The sequence below is a fragment of the Dasypus novemcinctus genome, chromosome X (genome assembly GCF_030445035.2).
Source record: "Dasypus novemcinctus isolate mDasNov1 chromosome X, mDasNov1.1.hap2, whole genome shotgun sequence".
Taxonomy (NCBI): Eukaryota; Metazoa; Chordata; class Mammalia; order Cingulata; family Dasypodidae; genus Dasypus; species Dasypus novemcinctus.
This window is the reverse complement of record NC_080704.1, coordinates 80,738,865-80,756,850: the sequence shown is the minus strand read 5'-3', so window position 1 is coordinate 80,756,850 and position 17,986 is coordinate 80,738,865. Positions and strand designations below refer to the sequence as shown.

The 17,986-nt window shown below is 36.0% G+C and overlaps 1 protein-coding gene across 16 annotated transcripts in view; it reads left to right on the top strand.

Moving 5' to 3' along the window:
- Window positions 1-17,986, top strand: part of PHKA1 (phosphorylase kinase regulatory subunit alpha 1) — a 205,572-nt gene that overhangs the window by 148,560 nt on the left and 39,026 nt on the right. For 14 of the 16 annotated variants that reach the window (XM_058292339.2, XM_058292345.1, XM_058292352.2 and 11 more), the window contains 2 exons: window positions 16,055-16,211; window positions 16,663-16,742. The exons of the other annotated variants lie outside the window; for them this stretch is intronic. In XM_058292339.2, coding sequence (XP_058148322.1) covers window positions 16,055-16,211; window positions 16,663-16,742 — 237 coding nt within the window. The remainder of the gene's footprint in view (window positions 1-16,054; window positions 16,212-16,662; window positions 16,743-17,986) is intronic. 16 annotated transcript variants of the gene reach the window in all.

Below are 17,986 nucleotides of genomic sequence, written 5' to 3'. Positions count from 1 at the left end.
ACATAGAGAAAACTGGCTGACAAAAATATGGCTAGAGCCTCAAGGACTTCTGAGACTATGAAGGATAACCACAATGCCATTATCAGAGCAAAAAAATTTTTAAACAATTCCTTAATATCCTCATCAAATATCTAGTGTTCCAATTGCTTCGATCATGCTATAAATGTATTTTTTAGATGTTTTCTTTTTTTTATTTTTTATTTATTTCTCTCCCCTTCCCCACCGCCCCAGTTGTCTGTTCTCTGTGTCCGTTTGCTGCGTGCTCTTCTTTGTCCGCTTCTGTTGTTGTCAGCGGCACGGGAGTCTGTATCTCTTTTTGTTGCATCATCTTGCTGTGTCAGCTCTCCGTGTGTGTGGCACCATTTCTGGGCAGGCTGAACTTTCACGCTGGGTGGCTCTCCTTAAATGTATTTTTTACAGTTGATTTATTTAATTCATGATCCAAGGAAGGTACACATATTATATTTTGTTATTATGTCTCTCAAGGCCTTTCTTAATCTGTAGGTTCCTCCTTCCTCTTTGCAATATTATCTGTGGAGAAACTGGGCTGTTTGTTCAGTAGAGTTTTCCATGATGTTGATTGCAACCTCATGATATTGTTTAATGTATTGCACTCTCTCTCCTTTGTATTTCCTGTAATTTGGTAGTTAGATCTAAAGGCTTGATAGATCCAGGTTCAATGTTTTTAGGCAAGACAACTTCATAAGTGATACTCTATGTACAACTATTACATCACCTCAGGAGACATATATGTGTGTTTATCTTTTTTTCGTGTTAAAATTGATCAGTGGGTTCAGGTATTGTTAGCTTTATCCATTTTAAGGTTCCTCATTGGCTTTTCTCCTAAAGATTTTAGCAGCTGTTGATGGTCATTGCCTGAATCCATTATTTTATTAGGGGTTTCAGAATCATGGTCATCTAATTCTATAGCCTAATCTTGGTAATATACTCATCTTATCAAGTCTCTCTACTATTATAAAATACTTTGATTTTCTTCCCCTTAATTAGAGGGGGAAATCCAAGATTCTTAATACAGCATACAAGAACCTCTATGAGTAAAGCTCCTGCCTATCTGCTAGACTAATCTTTCACCATTTTATGTCCTGAAATTGATGTGACAGCAATATCAAAGTGATGGTAGTTCCCCAATAATGTTATGTTGTTTCTCATTACCATATTTTTTCATGCTTATTCTCTCTGCATGGAATTCCCTACCCACTTTCTTCACCCAGTTGACTTGTATTCATCCAATAAGACTTATTTTATAACACATCTTTCTTTTTTTTTTTTTTTCATATCATTTTTTTTATTGACTTTGTAATAATATTACATTAAAAATATATATGTGAGGTCCCATTCAACCCCACCCCCCCACCCCACCTCTCCCCCCCCCCCCCCCAGCAACACTCGTTCCCATCATCATGACACATCCATTGGATTTGGTAAGTACATCTTTGGGCACCTCTGCACCTCATAGTCAATGGTCCACATCATGGCCCATACTCTCCTCCATTCCATCCAGTGGGCCCTGTGAGGATTTACAATGTCCGGTGATTGCCTCTGAAGCACCATCCAGGGCAGCTCCATGTCCCAAAGCCTCCACCTCTCATCTCTTCCTGCCTTTCCCCATACCCATCAGCCACCATGTCCACTTTTCCCAATCCAATGCCACCTCTTCTATGTATAACACATCTTTCAAGGAGTCATCCCTGAAATCTCTTCCTCCTCCATCTGCTATAATCTCTAATGCTTTACTTTCATAATATATGTGCTATATGTATATCTCATCCCACTGAAAAAACTCCCCAAGGTCAGTAACTATGTTTTATTTATCTTTGTAGCTTCAGAACATAACCAGTGCTTGTCTTGCAGTATAGGTTCGTCAAATTGATGAATTTTTTCATTTAAGCTTTATATATTTTCGATAAGGTGGTTGGTAACCAGTTTTACAGATAGGGAAACAGGCTCAGAGAGGTTGTGCAACTTGCTCAAGGTCACACAGCTAGGGGAAGAGATGGGATTTAAAACTTTGGTCTGTCTGACTCCAAAGCCTATGCTGTTTCCATCAAACAATGCTTTTTAATTTGTGGAAAAGACATAGATCTTATTATATTAATGACTTTGTTTCTTTCCTCTTTTGGGGTAGGGTATATTATTCAACAAATAAATTAAGTACCTATCACATGCCAAGCACAATGCTAAATGCATGATAATGAAAACATTAAGAGGATGAAAAAAGATAAGGAATCAGGACAGAATGGCTGTAGCTTGAATGAAAATTGAAGATTCAGAGGGGTATAAGATGGGCAAATCGGAGAAACTATTCATGAAAAGCTCATACTTTCCAACCATTTCAGATGACTCATCCACAGATGATTATCAGCTCTACTGCTCCTAACACATAGTATGTATCCCCTTCACATTGTGAGTTTCCTTCGTCAATCCTGTGTATACTCACTTCACCATATGATCTGCGTGAACCGTACAATTGCCCTAAAACTAGTACTCCAGGCATTATCAAACCACTTGAGAGAATGTGTATGATATGCTCCACGGGCTTTAAATCAATTGGATTTCTCCAATATCACCTGTTGTTTTAAGAGTAGATCAGAGTTAGGGTTTCCTATGTTTATTGACTAGTGTTTTTTCTGTGAATTGTCTATTCATAATCTTTAGTCATTTTTCTACTGGGTTATTTATATTTTTCTTATTGATTAGGTATTACTCTTTTATTTATTAAACATGTTGCATATATTTTGCCCAAAGAATTTGTTTTTTACTTTGGTATATGTCTTTCTCTATGCAGAGTTTAATTTTTTCTTTTTTTAAAGAAGTACTGGGGATTGAACCTGGGATCTCATACATACAAAGCAGGCACTCAACCACTGAGCTACACCTGCTCCCAAGTTTAGTTTTTATGTAGTTAAATCTGTCAATCTTTTCCTTTCTTGCTTCTACGTTTCTTGTCATGAGTGGCAGGGGGGTCTTCCCTTCTACCCTCCCAGAATTTAAAAATACTTTAAATATGTGTTGTTATTGTGGTAAATTATACATTAAAACATTTATCACTTTAACCATTTTTAAGTGTACAGTTCAGTGGCATTAAGTACATTCATAATTTGTAATCATCACCATTATTTCCGGAACTTTCTCACCATCCCAAACAGAAACTCTGTAACCATTACATAGTAACTCCCTATTCCCTCTTCCCCCCAGTCCCTAGTATCCTCTAATCTACTTCTGTCTCTGTGAATTTGCCTATTCTAGATATAGTCATACAATAACATTTGTTTATTTGTATCTGGCTTATTTCACTTAGAATAACGGTTTCAGGTTCATCCATGTTGTAGCATGTATCAAAATCTTATTCCTCTTTCTGACTAATATTCCATTGTATGCATATACCACGTTTTGTTTATTCATTCATCTGTTAATGGACACAGGTTGTTCCCACCTTTTGGCTATCATGAATAGTGCTGCTATAAACATTGGTGCATTTGTATCTGTTTGAGTTCCAGTTTTCAGTTCTTCTGGCTTTTTACCTAAGAGTGAAATTGTCAGATCATATGGTAATTCTATGTTTAACCTTTTAAGGAGCTGCCAAATGGTTTTTCACAGTGGTTGCATCATATTACATTACTACCAGCAATACATGAGTGTTCCTGTTTCGCCACATCCTTACCAACACTTATTTTCCATTTAAAAATAATAATAATAGCCATCCTAGTAGGTGTGAAATGGCCTGTCGTCATATTTTTTATTTGTATTTCCCTAATATGTTGACTAATGATATTGAGCATCTTTTCATGTGCTTTGGCCATTTGTACATCTTCTCTGGCGCATTTCAAGTCCTTTGTCCATTTTTAAATTTTTTTATTAGAGCAATTCTAAGTTTAAGGAAACCTCATGCAGAAAGTAGAGTTCCTATATTCCCCCTCACACACATCAAAGATTTTTAATTTTGATTAAGTCCAATTTATCTATTTTTCCTTTTGTTGCTTGTGCTTCTAGTGTGAAACCACTGTCAAAACCAAGATCATGAAAATTTTCCTTCTGTTTTCCTCTTAAGAGTGTGTGGATTTAGTTCTTAAATTTAATTTTTCAATCCAATTTGAGCCAATTTTTGTATATGGTGTAAGGTAAGAGTCCGACTTCATTGTTTATTTTTTCATGTGGAAATCCAGTTTTCCCAGCTCCATTTGTTGAGAAACCTGTCCTTTACCCATTGAATGGTCTTGGCACCCTTGTCAAAAATCGATTGGCCATAGATATAAGGGTTTATTTCTGGACTTTCAGTTCTATTCCTTTGGTCACATGTCTATCTTTATGCCATTACTACTCTGTTTTTATTACTGCAACTATTGTAGCTTTGAGAGTAAAACAGGAGTGATATGGAGGTATTTTTGGAATGAGTTTTGAAATCAGAAAATGTGAGTCCTCCAAGTTTTTTCTTCTTTGTCAAGATTATTTTAGCTATCTGGGGTCTCTTGAAATTCTTTATGGATTTTCAAATGACTTTTTCTATTTCTGCCAAAAACAACATTGGGATTTTGATAGGAATTGCATTAAATCTGTAGATCCCTTTGGAGTGTTTGCCATCTTAAATCTTCCAGCATTACACTAGATGTCTTTCCATTTAAGTCTTCTTCAGTTTCTTTCATCAGTGCTTTGTAGTCTTCAGTGTACAAATCTTTCCGGTTCTCAGTTAAACTTTTTTTTTAACTTTTTCTTTTGGAATAATTTCAAACCTATAGGACAGTTGCAAATAACAATACAAACAGAGAATTCCAATATACGCCCCCACTAGGATACCCAGGTCCATGAACTTTTAACATTTTACCACATTTGCTGTAGTTATCTACCTATCTATCCATCAATTTATCTATTTTCTAAATATTTGAGAATAGGCAGTATATACCTCATATCCTTAAACACTTAATACATTCATGTACATTTTCTAAGAACAAGGATCCAACTTAAGTCAGGTTATCAAATTCAAGAAATTTAACATTGCTATAAATGTAACAGTCTATGCTTCAGTTTTTTCATATGCTCCATTAGTGCCCTTTTCGGTGTTTCCCTATTATTGTGTCCAGTCTGGGACTGTATATTGCTTTTAGTTGTTATTGTCTCTTTAATTTCTCTATCTTTTTAATTGTAGAAACATGTGTACACGTGAACTTTCCCATCTCAACTACTCCCAAACATACGATTCAGTGGAATTAATTGTAGTAATTTTAGGTTTTTTATATATGTGTGTGTGTGTGTGTTATCATCACTTGTATATATGTGTGTGTATGTGTGTGTGCGCTATCATCACTTGTAACAAATGTACCATACCATACTATAATGCAAGATGTTAATTGTAGGGTCGTATGAGAGAACTCTTATTTATGCATGATTTTTTTTCTCTAAATCTGCAACTTTTCTAATAAAAAAAAAAAGGTAAGGAAAGAGAGGTTGACAGATGTAAAGCAAAGACTGTAAAATGTTAATTTTTTTACCCTTATATAAATGAAAGGCAAACAGGGTTTTTTTTGTTCAATTCTCTCCACTAGGAACTTCACTAACATCTCACTGTTTGAGATTATTTCAGAATACAAAGTTAATTTTTTAAAAATATATATTATAACTTTAATCTACCTGGATTGTATTTTTATATGTCTTCCTACTCAACCTGTCTAAAATCAGATTCATTCTCTTTACCAGAAACCTACTGCTAGCAGCTTTCCTGACTCTGTTCATGGTATTGCCATTCTTTCAGTCAACCAGACTTACAACTGTGTCATTATCTTTAACTCCTCCTTTGTCCTTTGCCTCCCCCTTAACCATCTCCACTACCTAGGGAATCAGTGGCCAAATCTACATTGCATATGATCTGAATTTCAACCATTATCTACCATTGCTCTCCCCTCACGCTGTGTATGTGCCCACCAAAACAGCCACAAACACAATCTATGTATGTCTACTTTTGTACATTGGTTCAAGTTGATTGCTCTGTCTGGAACATCCTCCTTAATACCCCATCTCTACATCTCTACTTGGAATTCTGTCTCTCCTTCAGTACCTAGGTCATCTATCACCTCCATGAATCTTTCTCTGATCTATAGGAATAAAAATAATCTTTCTTGATTCTGAAATCTCATGGTAATTTTTTCCCCATTTTTAAATTTAATTTTTAATTTGGACAATTTCAGGAAGAGAAAAGTTGAAAGAATAGTATAAGAAATTTCTGGATATCCTTCACCCAGATCCCTCAGATGTTTACATTGACTACATTTGCTTTTTCCTTCTCTCTCTCTCCCTGCTACCCTTCTGTGTGTGTGTGTGTGTATACATACACACACCCATATATACTCATATACACATATAAATTTTTTTCTGAACCATTTGAGAATAAGTTGCAGATATGATACATTTCTACCCCTAAATACTTTAGTGTTTATTTCCTAAAAGCAAGGAATTCTTTTGCATAAAACACAATTGCTGAAAACTGAAAATTAACATGAAAGCAATACTGTAATCTAATCTACAGAATTTTATTTAATTGGGAGCAGTTCTTGAGTCTCTATTTTTTGTGTTATTGGTGTTTTTGAAGAGTACAGACTAGTTATGTTGTAGAATTCCCCTCAGTTTGGTTCTCTGATGTTCCCTCATAATTAAATTCATGTTATGCATTTTCGGCAATAATACCACCAAAGCAGTACTGAGTTCTTCTCAGTGTGTGCTTACTATGGATTAGTCCCATTCCTGGTAATGTTAATTTTGACACCTATGTTCGGTTAAGATAGTATCTTTCAGGTTCCTCCACTCACTATAAAGTTATTATCTTACCCTTTGCAATTAAAACATATCTTGTGGGGATATATTTTGTGACTATGTAAATAACCTGTTAATACTCAGACTTTCACTCACTGTTTTTTTTTTAATCCATTGATGACTCTTCCTATAGATCTTTTTATTTCATTTTCAGACTGAGTACGTAATACATTCTCATGGTTAAAAAGTTTTTAAGTATAAAAGGATATACAATGAAAAGGTGAATCGTCTCTCACCCACCACTGTACCCAATGCCCAGGTTCCTTCCTCACAGGCAATCAGTGCTATTAGTTTTTTTGAGTATCCTTCCGGGGATATTTTATGCACATGTAGGTGAATACAAACGTATATTTGTATACTTTTATCCGTATTTACCCAAATGGTAACATCATATACACAATGCTCTGCACTTTGTGTATTTCACTTAAAATACATATCTTGAAAATCACTGCATATATATTTGAGTTACCTATTGCTGCATAGAAAATCACCCCAAAACTTAATGGTAAACAATAATAAAAGTTTAAAATGTCTTCATTTGCTTTTGAGGAATGGTTCTGGAGCTTGTTGGGCTCAGCCAGGCAGTATTCATGCAGGGTCTCTCATTTAGCTATAATCAGTGTCTGAGCTGGAGTCATCTCAAGGCTTGCTCAATTATATATAATTCTGGCCATTGGCTAGTAACTCCTACAAATGGCCTCTGTGTGTGTGTCTCTACTTCCTCACACCTTGGTGACTAGGTTGCAAGAGTGAGTGTCCCAAAAAAGGACCAGGGAAAGCTACATTACGTTTTGTTTTGTTCTGTTTCTGTTTTGTTTTTTTTATCCCCCTCCCTTGCGACTTTTGCTTGCTGTCTGCTGTGTCCATTCGCTATGCATTCTTCTGTGTGTCTGCATTTATTTTTATTTACTCCCCCCCACACCTTGTAGCTTGCTTGTTGTTTTTGCTCTCTCTGTCTATTTGCTGCATGCTCGTCTGTGTTTTTATCTGTCTCCCTTTTTTGTCATATCACCTTGCTGAGTCGTCACTCCGCTGCGCTTGCAGGCTGGCTGCTCTCCGTGGCGTGTGGGTGAGGCTGCCTTCACAAAGAGGCCCTGGACACGAACCCAGGGCCTCCTATATGGTAGACAGGAGTCCAATTGATTGAGTCACAGCCACTTCCCTACATTATGTTTTCTGACCTAGCCTCAGAAAATATTCTATGATCACCTTAACTGCAAGCATTCCTCTTGGGTACAGGGTAGGGAACACAGACCCTACCTCTTGATAGGAGTATTGAAGTCATTGTAAGGAGAACATATTGGATGGGAAATTGATGCAGTCATTTTGAAAAATATAATTTTGCCACAATCTAGATCTATCTCACATTTTCTCAATGATTGAAATAGTATCCCATTGTTCCAATACACCATAATTTTTTAACCAGTCTCCTATTGGTAGACATTTTGATTGTTTCCAATCATTCATTATCACGAACTGCTACAGTAAATAACTTTATAAGTATGTGTTATACATACAGTTCACATGTGTGGAAGGAATTTATCCTACAGATATTCCAGAAGTGGAATTGCTAGAACAAAACATAGGCATTTTTAATATTGAAAGATATTTCCAGATAGCTCTCCAGAGGTTTGTCCCAGTGTTTATTCCCTCCAGGACTATATTGAAAGTGCCAGTTTTTTAAAAAGCCACACCCACACAGAGTTCATCAAATTTGGAGATTTTTCTCAAACTAATAGATAAAAAATGTTGTCTTGGTGTCATGTTAGTTTTCATTTTTCTTATAACAAAAGAGGTTGAACATCTTTTTCTATGTTTAAAAGCTATTGGTATTTTTTTTACGGTATTTTCTTTTGTAGTGTTTTTTTTTATTTTGTTTTCTGTTTTTTTTGGAGTATTTTATATATTGGGGAAATTAAGCCTATGAATTGCAAATATTATTCCCAGTTTTTAATTTGTTCAATGACTTTGCTTAAGGTGGATTTTGCAATAAGATTTTTTTGTTTTTATGTATACAAACATATCAACCTTCTCTTTCATGGTTTAAAAGTCCTTTTCCCTGCAAAGTTATAAAACAGTTCTCCCATATTTTTTCTAGTAACTTTATACTTAAATCTTTGATACATTTGGAATTGTGGTGTACAGTATAGATATAGATCCAACTTTTTTTTTCAGATGCCTATCTGATTGTCTCAGTATCATTTAAAGAATAATCCACCTTTTTCATATATTAAATTCCCAATATCATAGCACTTTATATCTTTTACAGCAATTCACATTTAACTTCTGTTATAGTAATTTTTTAAACAAATCAATTTCATTGATACATATTGATAAAGAATACAATTTATATAAAGTGTACAATCAATGGTATTTGGTATAATCACATATTTGTGTATTTATCACTTTTCAATCATTATTAAAGCATTTTCATTGTTTCAATAATAATAATAATAAAATATAGACAAACCAAGAAAATTCCTAACTTCTCAATCTGTTTCCCCTGCTGTACATAGCTGCTATTTCTAGCTATTTTCTTGCACAATAATTTTTCATTTATTAAGCAGTTTTATTGATATATATTCATATACCATATAAACTATCCAAAGTGTATAATAATTGGCTTTTAGTATAATCACAATGTTGTGATTCATCATCTCAAAAATTTTAGAACAACTGCATTACTCCAAAAAGAAAGAATCCAGGCCCCTTAGCTTTCCTTCCCCAGCCCTATATAACCACTAATCTACTTTCATTTTTATAAATTGATTTGAATTTATATTTTATATAAATACCATCATACAATATGTAGTATTCTGTGTCTGGTCTTCTTCACTTAGTATAATGGGGTTTTTTGGTCTGGTATTAATATTTTGTAGTATTAACCTACATTTATTCAGCTTCAAAGAATAACAGTCTTATATATGCAATTTTACCCATATTCATATTTCACATAACATATTTATATTTCATGTATTATATTTCGTTCATAATAATGCAATCATACAGTATTTGTCCTTTTGTGTCTGGCTTGCTTCATTAAACATAATGTCCTCCAGGTTTATCGATGTTATCATATGTTTGACGACTTCATTTCTTCTTACTGCTGGATTATATTCCATGATGTACATACTCCACAATTATTTATCCATTCATTAGTTGATATACACCTGGATTGTTTTCCACCTTTTGGCTATCTTGAATAATGCTGCTATGAATATCAGTGTGCAGATGTTTATTCGTATCTCTGCTCTCAGTACTTCTAGGTACTGCTCTCAGTACTTCTGGGTACTGCTCTCAGTACCTAGCAATGATATTGCTGGGTCCCATGGTGAGTCCATATTCAACTTCCTTAGGAACTGCCAAACAGTCCTCCACAGTGGCTTGCCATTTTACATCCCCATCAACAGTGAATAAGCATTCCTCTCTCTCCACATCCTCTCCAACATTACAGTTTTCTGACTTTTTAATAGCAGCCCTTCTAATAGGTGTGAAATGATATCTGATTGTAGTTTTGATTTGCATTTCCCTAATTATTAGTGATGTTGAACATTTTTTCATGTGTTGCTTTGCCATTTGTATTTCTTCTTTGGACAGTTACCTTTTCAAGTCTTTTGCCCATTTATTAATCCAATAGTTTGTCTTTTTATTGTTGAGTTGTATAGTCTTATATATCATGAATATTAGACCCTTATCAGATATGTGATTGCCAAATATTTTGAGTCAGCTGCCTTTTCACCCTTTTGACAAAGTTGTTTGAGGTGCAAAAGTGTTGAATTTTGAGAAGATCCCATTTATCTATTTTTTTCTTTTGTTGCTCATGCTTTGGATGTAAGGTTTAAGACACTATTGCCTACCACAAGATCTTTTTTTTTTTTTTTTTTTTTAATTTTTTTATTTTTTATTGACTTTGTAATAATATTACATTAAAAATATATATGTGAGGTCCCATTCAACCCCACCCCCCCACCCCCCCTCTCCCCCCCCCCAACAACACTCGTTCCCATCATCATGACACATCCATTGGATTTGGTAAGTACATCTTTGGGCACCTCTGCACCTCATATACATTGGTTCACATCATGGCCCATACTCTCCTCTATTCCATCATGTAGGCCCTGTGAGGATTTACAATGTCCAGTGATTACCTCTGAAGCACCATCCAGGGCAGCTCCATGTCCCGAAGACGCCTCCACCTCTCATCTCTTCCTGCCTTTCCCCATACCCTTTGTCCATTATGTCCACTTTTCCCAATCCAATGCCACCTCTTCTATGTGGACACTGGATTGGTTGTGTCCATTGCACCTTTATGTCAAGAGGAGGCTCAGATTCCACCTGGATGCTGGATGCAATCCTCCCATTTTCAGTTGTAATCACTCTAGGCTCCATGGTGTGGTGGTTGTCCTTCTTCACCTCCATCTTAGCTGAGTGTGGTAAGTCCAATAAATCAGATTGTAGGTGCTGGAGTCTGTTGAGGCTCAGGATCTGGCTATCACATTGTCAGTCCAGAGATTCAAATCCCCTAAATATATCTTAAACCCCAACATTAACTGCACCTCCAGCACATTAGCATGAAAGTCTTATGAAGGGAGATCCCATCTGAGTCCAGATTCATCACACATAAACACCATTTCCAAAGAGGGGCCATCTGCCCTGGTAGTTAACCCCATCGGCCATGACCATAACTCCCATGGGTCTCTTTAGCCCTCAAAGGAACCAATATCTGGGGGTTGTATCTGCTTTATCTGTCTCTCTGACTCTGCTCAGTTGTGCATGAGGGCAAACCTTCTGCCAGCCTCCAGACTCTTTTTTAGAAACTCGTAGCCATATAAACTCATTTCTCCTTTCCATTTCCCCCTTACTTTAGGTCAAACAGCATTTTAAAGTCATGCCTACCACAAGATCTTGGAGATGTTTTCCTACATTTTCTTCTAGGAGCTTTATGGTTGTTTTTATATTTAGGTCCTTCGTCCATTTTGAGTTGCTTTTTGTATAAGGTATGAGATAGGGATCTTCTTTTTTCTTTTGGATATGGCTATCCAATTCTCCCAGCACCATTTGTTGAATAGACTATTTGGACTCAACTGGGCGGGCTTAACAGCCTTGTCAAAAATCCCTTGACTGTACACGTGAGGGTCAATTTCTGAGTTCTCAATTGGGTTCCATTGGTTATGGAACTTATACCAGTACTTATATCAGTACCATGTGGTTTTTACCACTGTAGCTAAGTAATATGGTTTAAAGTAGAAAGTGAGAATCCTCCTATTCCATTCTTCTCTTTTAAGACATTTTTTTGTTGTTGTTATTCAGGACCTCCTACCCTTCCAAATAAATCTGATTATTGGCTTTTTGATTTCTGTAAAAAAGGCCATTGGGATTTTTATTGGGATTGCATTGAATCTGTAAATTAGTTTGGGTAGAATTGACATCTTAACAATATTTAGTTTTCTAATTCATGAACTTGGAATGTCCCTCCATTTATTTAAGTCTTCTTCATTTTCTTTTAACCATGGTTTGTAGTTTTCTGAATACAGGTCCTTTATATCCTTGGTTAAATTTATTACTAAATATTGTATTGTTTTAGTCACTATTATAAGTGGAGTTTTTTTCTGATTTCCTTCTCAGAATGCACATTAGTAGTGTATAGAAACATTAATTTTTGCATATTAATCTTGTATTCCACCACTTATGCTGAACTTGTCTATTAATTCTAGTAACTTTGTTGTGGCTTTTTCAGGATTAACTAGATATAAGATCATGTCATCAGCAAATAATGAAAGTTTTACTTCTTCTCCTATTTGGGTGCCTTTTATTTCTTTGTCTAGCCTGGTTGCTCTAACTAGAACGTCTAGCACAATATTGAATAATAATGGTGACAGCGGGCATCCTTGTCTTGTTCCTGATCTCAGCGGGAAAGCTTTCAGGCTTTCACTGTTGAGTACAATGCTAGCTGTAAGTTTTTCATATATGCACTTTACCATATTGTGAAAGTTTCCTTCTTTTCTTTTGGAGGGTTTTTATTGAGAGAGGTTGCTGTATTTTGTCATATGCCTTTTCTGCATCAACCGAGAGGACCATGTGATGATTATTTTTCAATTTATCAATGTGATTTATTACACTAACCGATTTTCTTGTGTTGAACCCCCCTTGCATACCTAGGATAAAACCCACTTAATCAGGGTGTGTAATTCTTTTAATGTGCTTTTGGATTCTGTTTGCAAGTATTTTCTTGAGGATTTTTTCATCTATATTCATTAGAGATATTGGTTTGTAATTTTCTCTTTTTGTAGTATCTTTATCTGGTTTTGGTATTAGGGCGATGTTGGCTTCATGGAATGAATTTGATAGCATTCTTTCCTGTTCAATTTTTTGGAAGAGCTTGAGCAAGATCAGTATTAGGTCGTCTTTTAATGATTGGTAGAATTCAACTGTGAAGCTGTCTGGTCCTGGACTTTTCATCTTTGGGAGGTTTTGATGACTATTTCAATATCTTCACTGGTGATAGATTTGCTGAGGTCTTCTATATCTTCTAAGGGTGAGTGTAGGTGATTGATTTGTTTCTAGGAATTTGTCCATCTTGTCTACATTGTCTAGTTTTTTTGGCATAGAGTTATTTATAGTATCCTCTTATGATCTCTCTTATTTCTGCAGGGTCAGTGGTAATGTCCTCCCTCATTTCTGATTTCATTTATTTGTGTCTCCTTTTTTGGTTAGGCTAGCTATGGGTTTGTCAATTTTGTAGAGTTTCTCCAAAAACCAAATTTTTTTTCTTGGCTCACTCTGGATTTTTATTGTTGTTGTTCTTGATTTCATTTATTTCTGTTCTGATCTTTACCATTTCTTTCTTTCAGCTTGGTTTGGGATTATATTGCTCTTCTTTTTCTAGCTCCTCCAGGTGTGCAGTTAGGTTTTCAATTTTATTTAACTTTTTCTTCTTTTTTAACATAAGCAGTGAGGGCTATACATTTCCCTCTCAGCATCGCCTTTGCAGTATCCCATAGGTTTTGATATGCTATGTTCTCCTTTTCATTCAGCTCAAGATATTTCCTCAATTCTCTGGCAGTTTCTTCTTCAACCCATTCATTATTTGAGTGTGTTCTTTAATCTCCATATACTTACGAATTTTCCTTTTTTCTGTCCATTATTGACTTCTAGCTTCATTCTGTTATGATCAGAGAAAGTATTTTGTATAATTTTAATCTTTTTAACTGTATTGAGACTTCTCTTGTGACCCAACATGTGGTCTATCTTGGACTTGAAAAAAATGTATATCCTGCTGGTTTTGGGTACAATGCTCTATAGAGGTCTATTAGGTCTAGTTCATTTATCATATTATTTAAGCTCTCTGTTTATTTATCTTCTGTCCAGATGTTCTATCCAATACTACGAGTGGTGTGTTGAAGTCTCCAACTATTATTGTAGATCTGTTTCTTCCTTCAGCTATGCCAGTTTGTGCTTCATGTATATTGGGACACTGAGGTTAGGTGCATAAATATTTAGTATAGTTATTTCTTCTTGCTGAATTGTCCCTTTTATTAATATATAATGACCTTCTTCATCCCTTATAACAATTTTACATTTAAAATCTATTTTGTCCAATATTAGTATCACTACTCCAGCTCTTTTTTGGTTACTATTTTCATTGAATATCTTTTTCCAGCCTTTCACTTTTAACTTGGTTGTGTCCCTACATCTGAGGTGAGTCTCCTGTAGACAGCATATAGAGATGACTCATATTTTTTTATCCATTCTATCAGTCTTTGCCTTTTGATTGGAGAGTTCAGGCCATTAACATTCAATGTTATTACTGTAAATCTTCATCCATTTTGACTTTGGCTTTCTGTTGTCATATCATACTGTTGTCTATCTTTTTACCCTTTCTAATATTCTTCATTTCTACACTCTTCTCCAAGTCTTCCACTCTTGTTTTTTCCTTTCAGGCTGTAGCACTCCCTTTAGTAGCTCTTGTAATTCTGGCATTTTGGTAACATATTCTGTCAGTTTTTATTTGTCTGTGAAGACTTTGAACTCTACTTCATTTTTGAAGGCCAGCTTTGCTGGATACAGAATTCTTGGCTGGCAGTTTTTCTCTTTCAGTACCTTAAAGAAATCACCATCTCCTCCATGGTTTCTAATGAGAAGTTGGCATTTAATCTTATCAATGTGCCCTTGTATGTGATGCTTTGCTTTCTCTTGCTACTTTCAGAATCCTCTCTTTATCTCTGATATTTGTCATTTCTGAATAGTAGGTGTCTCGGGGTAGGTCTGTTCAGATTTATTCTGTTTGGCATTCGTTGTCCTTCTTGGGTATTGATATTTATGTCTTTCATAAGGGTGGGTTGTAGTTTTTGTCCATGCACTTTTCAGACTGGCCAGTAGATGGCATTTGTTGGTGCACTTTCCACGGGGGTGTATCACTTGGTTTACCTTTGTTTTGGTCTGGCCAAAAGCAAAAGTGGACTCTACTGGCCAAATTCACTGAAGAAAATCTCCTTGACTTCTCCTCCCTTTTCCCTTGTAACAACTGACAGGTAGAAAGATGTCTGCTCTCCTATTGGTGAGAGGAGAGGTCTGCTTCATGAGCCAGGGATTCTACCCCCACTTATTATGTTGGGGTGGGGGAGCCCTTCCTGGCAGCCAGGAGATTTAGTAACTCACGGTTTGTTGTTTTCAGCTCTTTGTCTCTCTGTCCCTCACCCTCCTGGGAGCTGTGAAGCACTATCCTGGTCTGCCAACCCCCAAAGAAGATCCCTCAGGCAGCTTTTGCCTCTTTCTTTGTTGTTTTTGTGAGAGCTGAGCCTTGTTTGCTTAATCTGATGCCATCTTCCCACTATCCTATTATACTGGTTTTTACAATAATATATAGGTATCCCTTAAAAAATAAGCACACATCCTTATTATTTCTCCATTAGTTCAACCCATGTAGCATACTTTCTAAATTTTCAGTAGTTAGATTAAATCTTTGTCTTTAATTTCATCTATGTTGAAGCCTGTGAAGGAGATTAAAAGAATGTATTTTGTTAAGGCACAACTGAAACTAAGACTTATTTTTGTCTGGGTATTTGGCTTTCAGGGCTAACTGTTGAACAATTTCTACAAGGATTTGTAATAAATAACATTTTCTTAATGAAGAAGACCTATCAAAAACAGATATATCCCTTATAAGCACATAAATAAAAGATTGTTGCTGGAGGCTTTACTTCCAATTAATGTAGTCCTGACTTTAAAATTCCAGAGGTCCTGACTGGGACACTGGATTGTATGATGAAGGGGTTGCTACAGTCAGAGGACTTCTTACTGAACTGTATGGCAAAGCTGGAGAAATTCGACATTGGGGCCTGATTCGATACATCTCTGGAATCTTAAGGAAGAAGGTGGAAGCCCTTGATGAGGTACTAAATATTCTTGAAGTTTTCTAGACATAACAAATGTTAATGGAGAAGCTTTTTAAAACTTAGTTTCCATAATTATTCTCTATTAATCAAACATAACCTCTATTCATTTGAAATGGTGTTTTTCCCACATAAAGTTTTTTGATATTGAGATAGCTTTTTATTTGTGAATGAACCATAAAAATTGTAGGCTTGTAGGGGTATTATAAGCAATTAGAGTTCTAGATCTTAAGAATTTACCCTAGGTTAACAGTTCCTACCTTCTAGAAGATGAAAACACTTCCTGTTCCTTCCTAGAAATACCCCCTTTCTAATCTTCATGGTCTTTCCTTAGGAAGTGAGTTTGATATATCTTTAAGGGGGAACAAAGTTTCTAGACTGAAAGGAGAAATTTTCAGGGAAATCTGAAGTGTTAAGGGAAGGATAATGGTGTTATACTATCTCTTCTTAGGCCTGCACAGACCTTCTCTCCCACCAGAAACATTTGACAGTAGGGCTCCCTCCAGAACCTCGAGAAAAGACCATTTCTGCGTAAGTATGGTTTTTTCGTTGGATTAGATCAGCTTCTCTAGCCTATAAGGAGCTGTGTGGGATTACTATAATTCTCTTGCCCTAATCTGTCAATGGAAGATAACTTCCTACATGTGTGCTTCTTTCAGAAACACTCAGAGAGAAGATGCTAGTAATGACAAGGCATGAGAAAATGAAAGAGGAAACTCAGGAGGAATAGTCCTCAAACTTTTTTACTTATTGACTTTTCCAAACTTCCCACTCAAAAACCAAATCAAAACAAACAGAGCAAATGGCATTGGTGCCCACAAAAGGTCAGCTATACTCTGAAAAAAGAAAGTGGAAGAAAGTGTCTGACTAGAGCACAGGGTTAAGGGTGAAACTCCATACTGCTCAAGAGGGAAAAAAAGGTGGGTGGCAATTATCATCAAAGGGAAAAATGGGGGCTTGTGGAGCATAATGATGCAGCACTCCTTTCAAGAATGTTATAATCAGGTTGCCACTGTCTCAGTTCCACCACAGCTTACAATTAGGAACAGTGTCCTAGGATAAGCTTCGGCTGAAGGGGGTTGGGGGGTGAAGGGTGTTGAATGGCAGATTGAGATGGAAAGTTTAATTCTTACACATGAGTCTTCCTTTTGCCACTAGACAAGCCCATAAAACTCATCTTCATTAAATCTGTTAATCAGTGCCAAAATTTAAACCCACAAGCAGACTATATTTCCAAAACATGTTTTTGGAGGGATTCCTAAGTTTTCTAAAAAAATCTGTTTTTCTACCAGGGACAAATATAAACCAAGATGGAGGAATAAAATATGGATTGGAGTGGACTTACTGGTATTCTACTATTGAATTAGTGTGATTCTAGCAATGGAAGAAATTGTATCATTGATGTGGAGACAGTGGCCATGGGAATTGCTGAGGGCAGGGAGAGGGAAGAAGAGGTATGATATGGGGTTTTTTCAGGACCTAGAGTTGTCCTGAATGATATTCCAGGGACAGATGCAGGAAATTATATATCCTGCCATAACCTACTGAATGGACTGGGGGAGAGTGTAAACTACAATGTAAAGTACAATCCATACGGTGTAGCAGTGCTCCAAAATGTATTCATCAAATGCAATGAATGTTCCACACTGATGAAAGAAGTTGTTGATGTGAGAGGAGTGGGAGATGTGGGGAGTGGGATATATGGAAACCTCTTACATTTTTCAATGTAACATTTTGTGTGATCTATGTATCTTTCAAAAAAAAAAGACAATAAA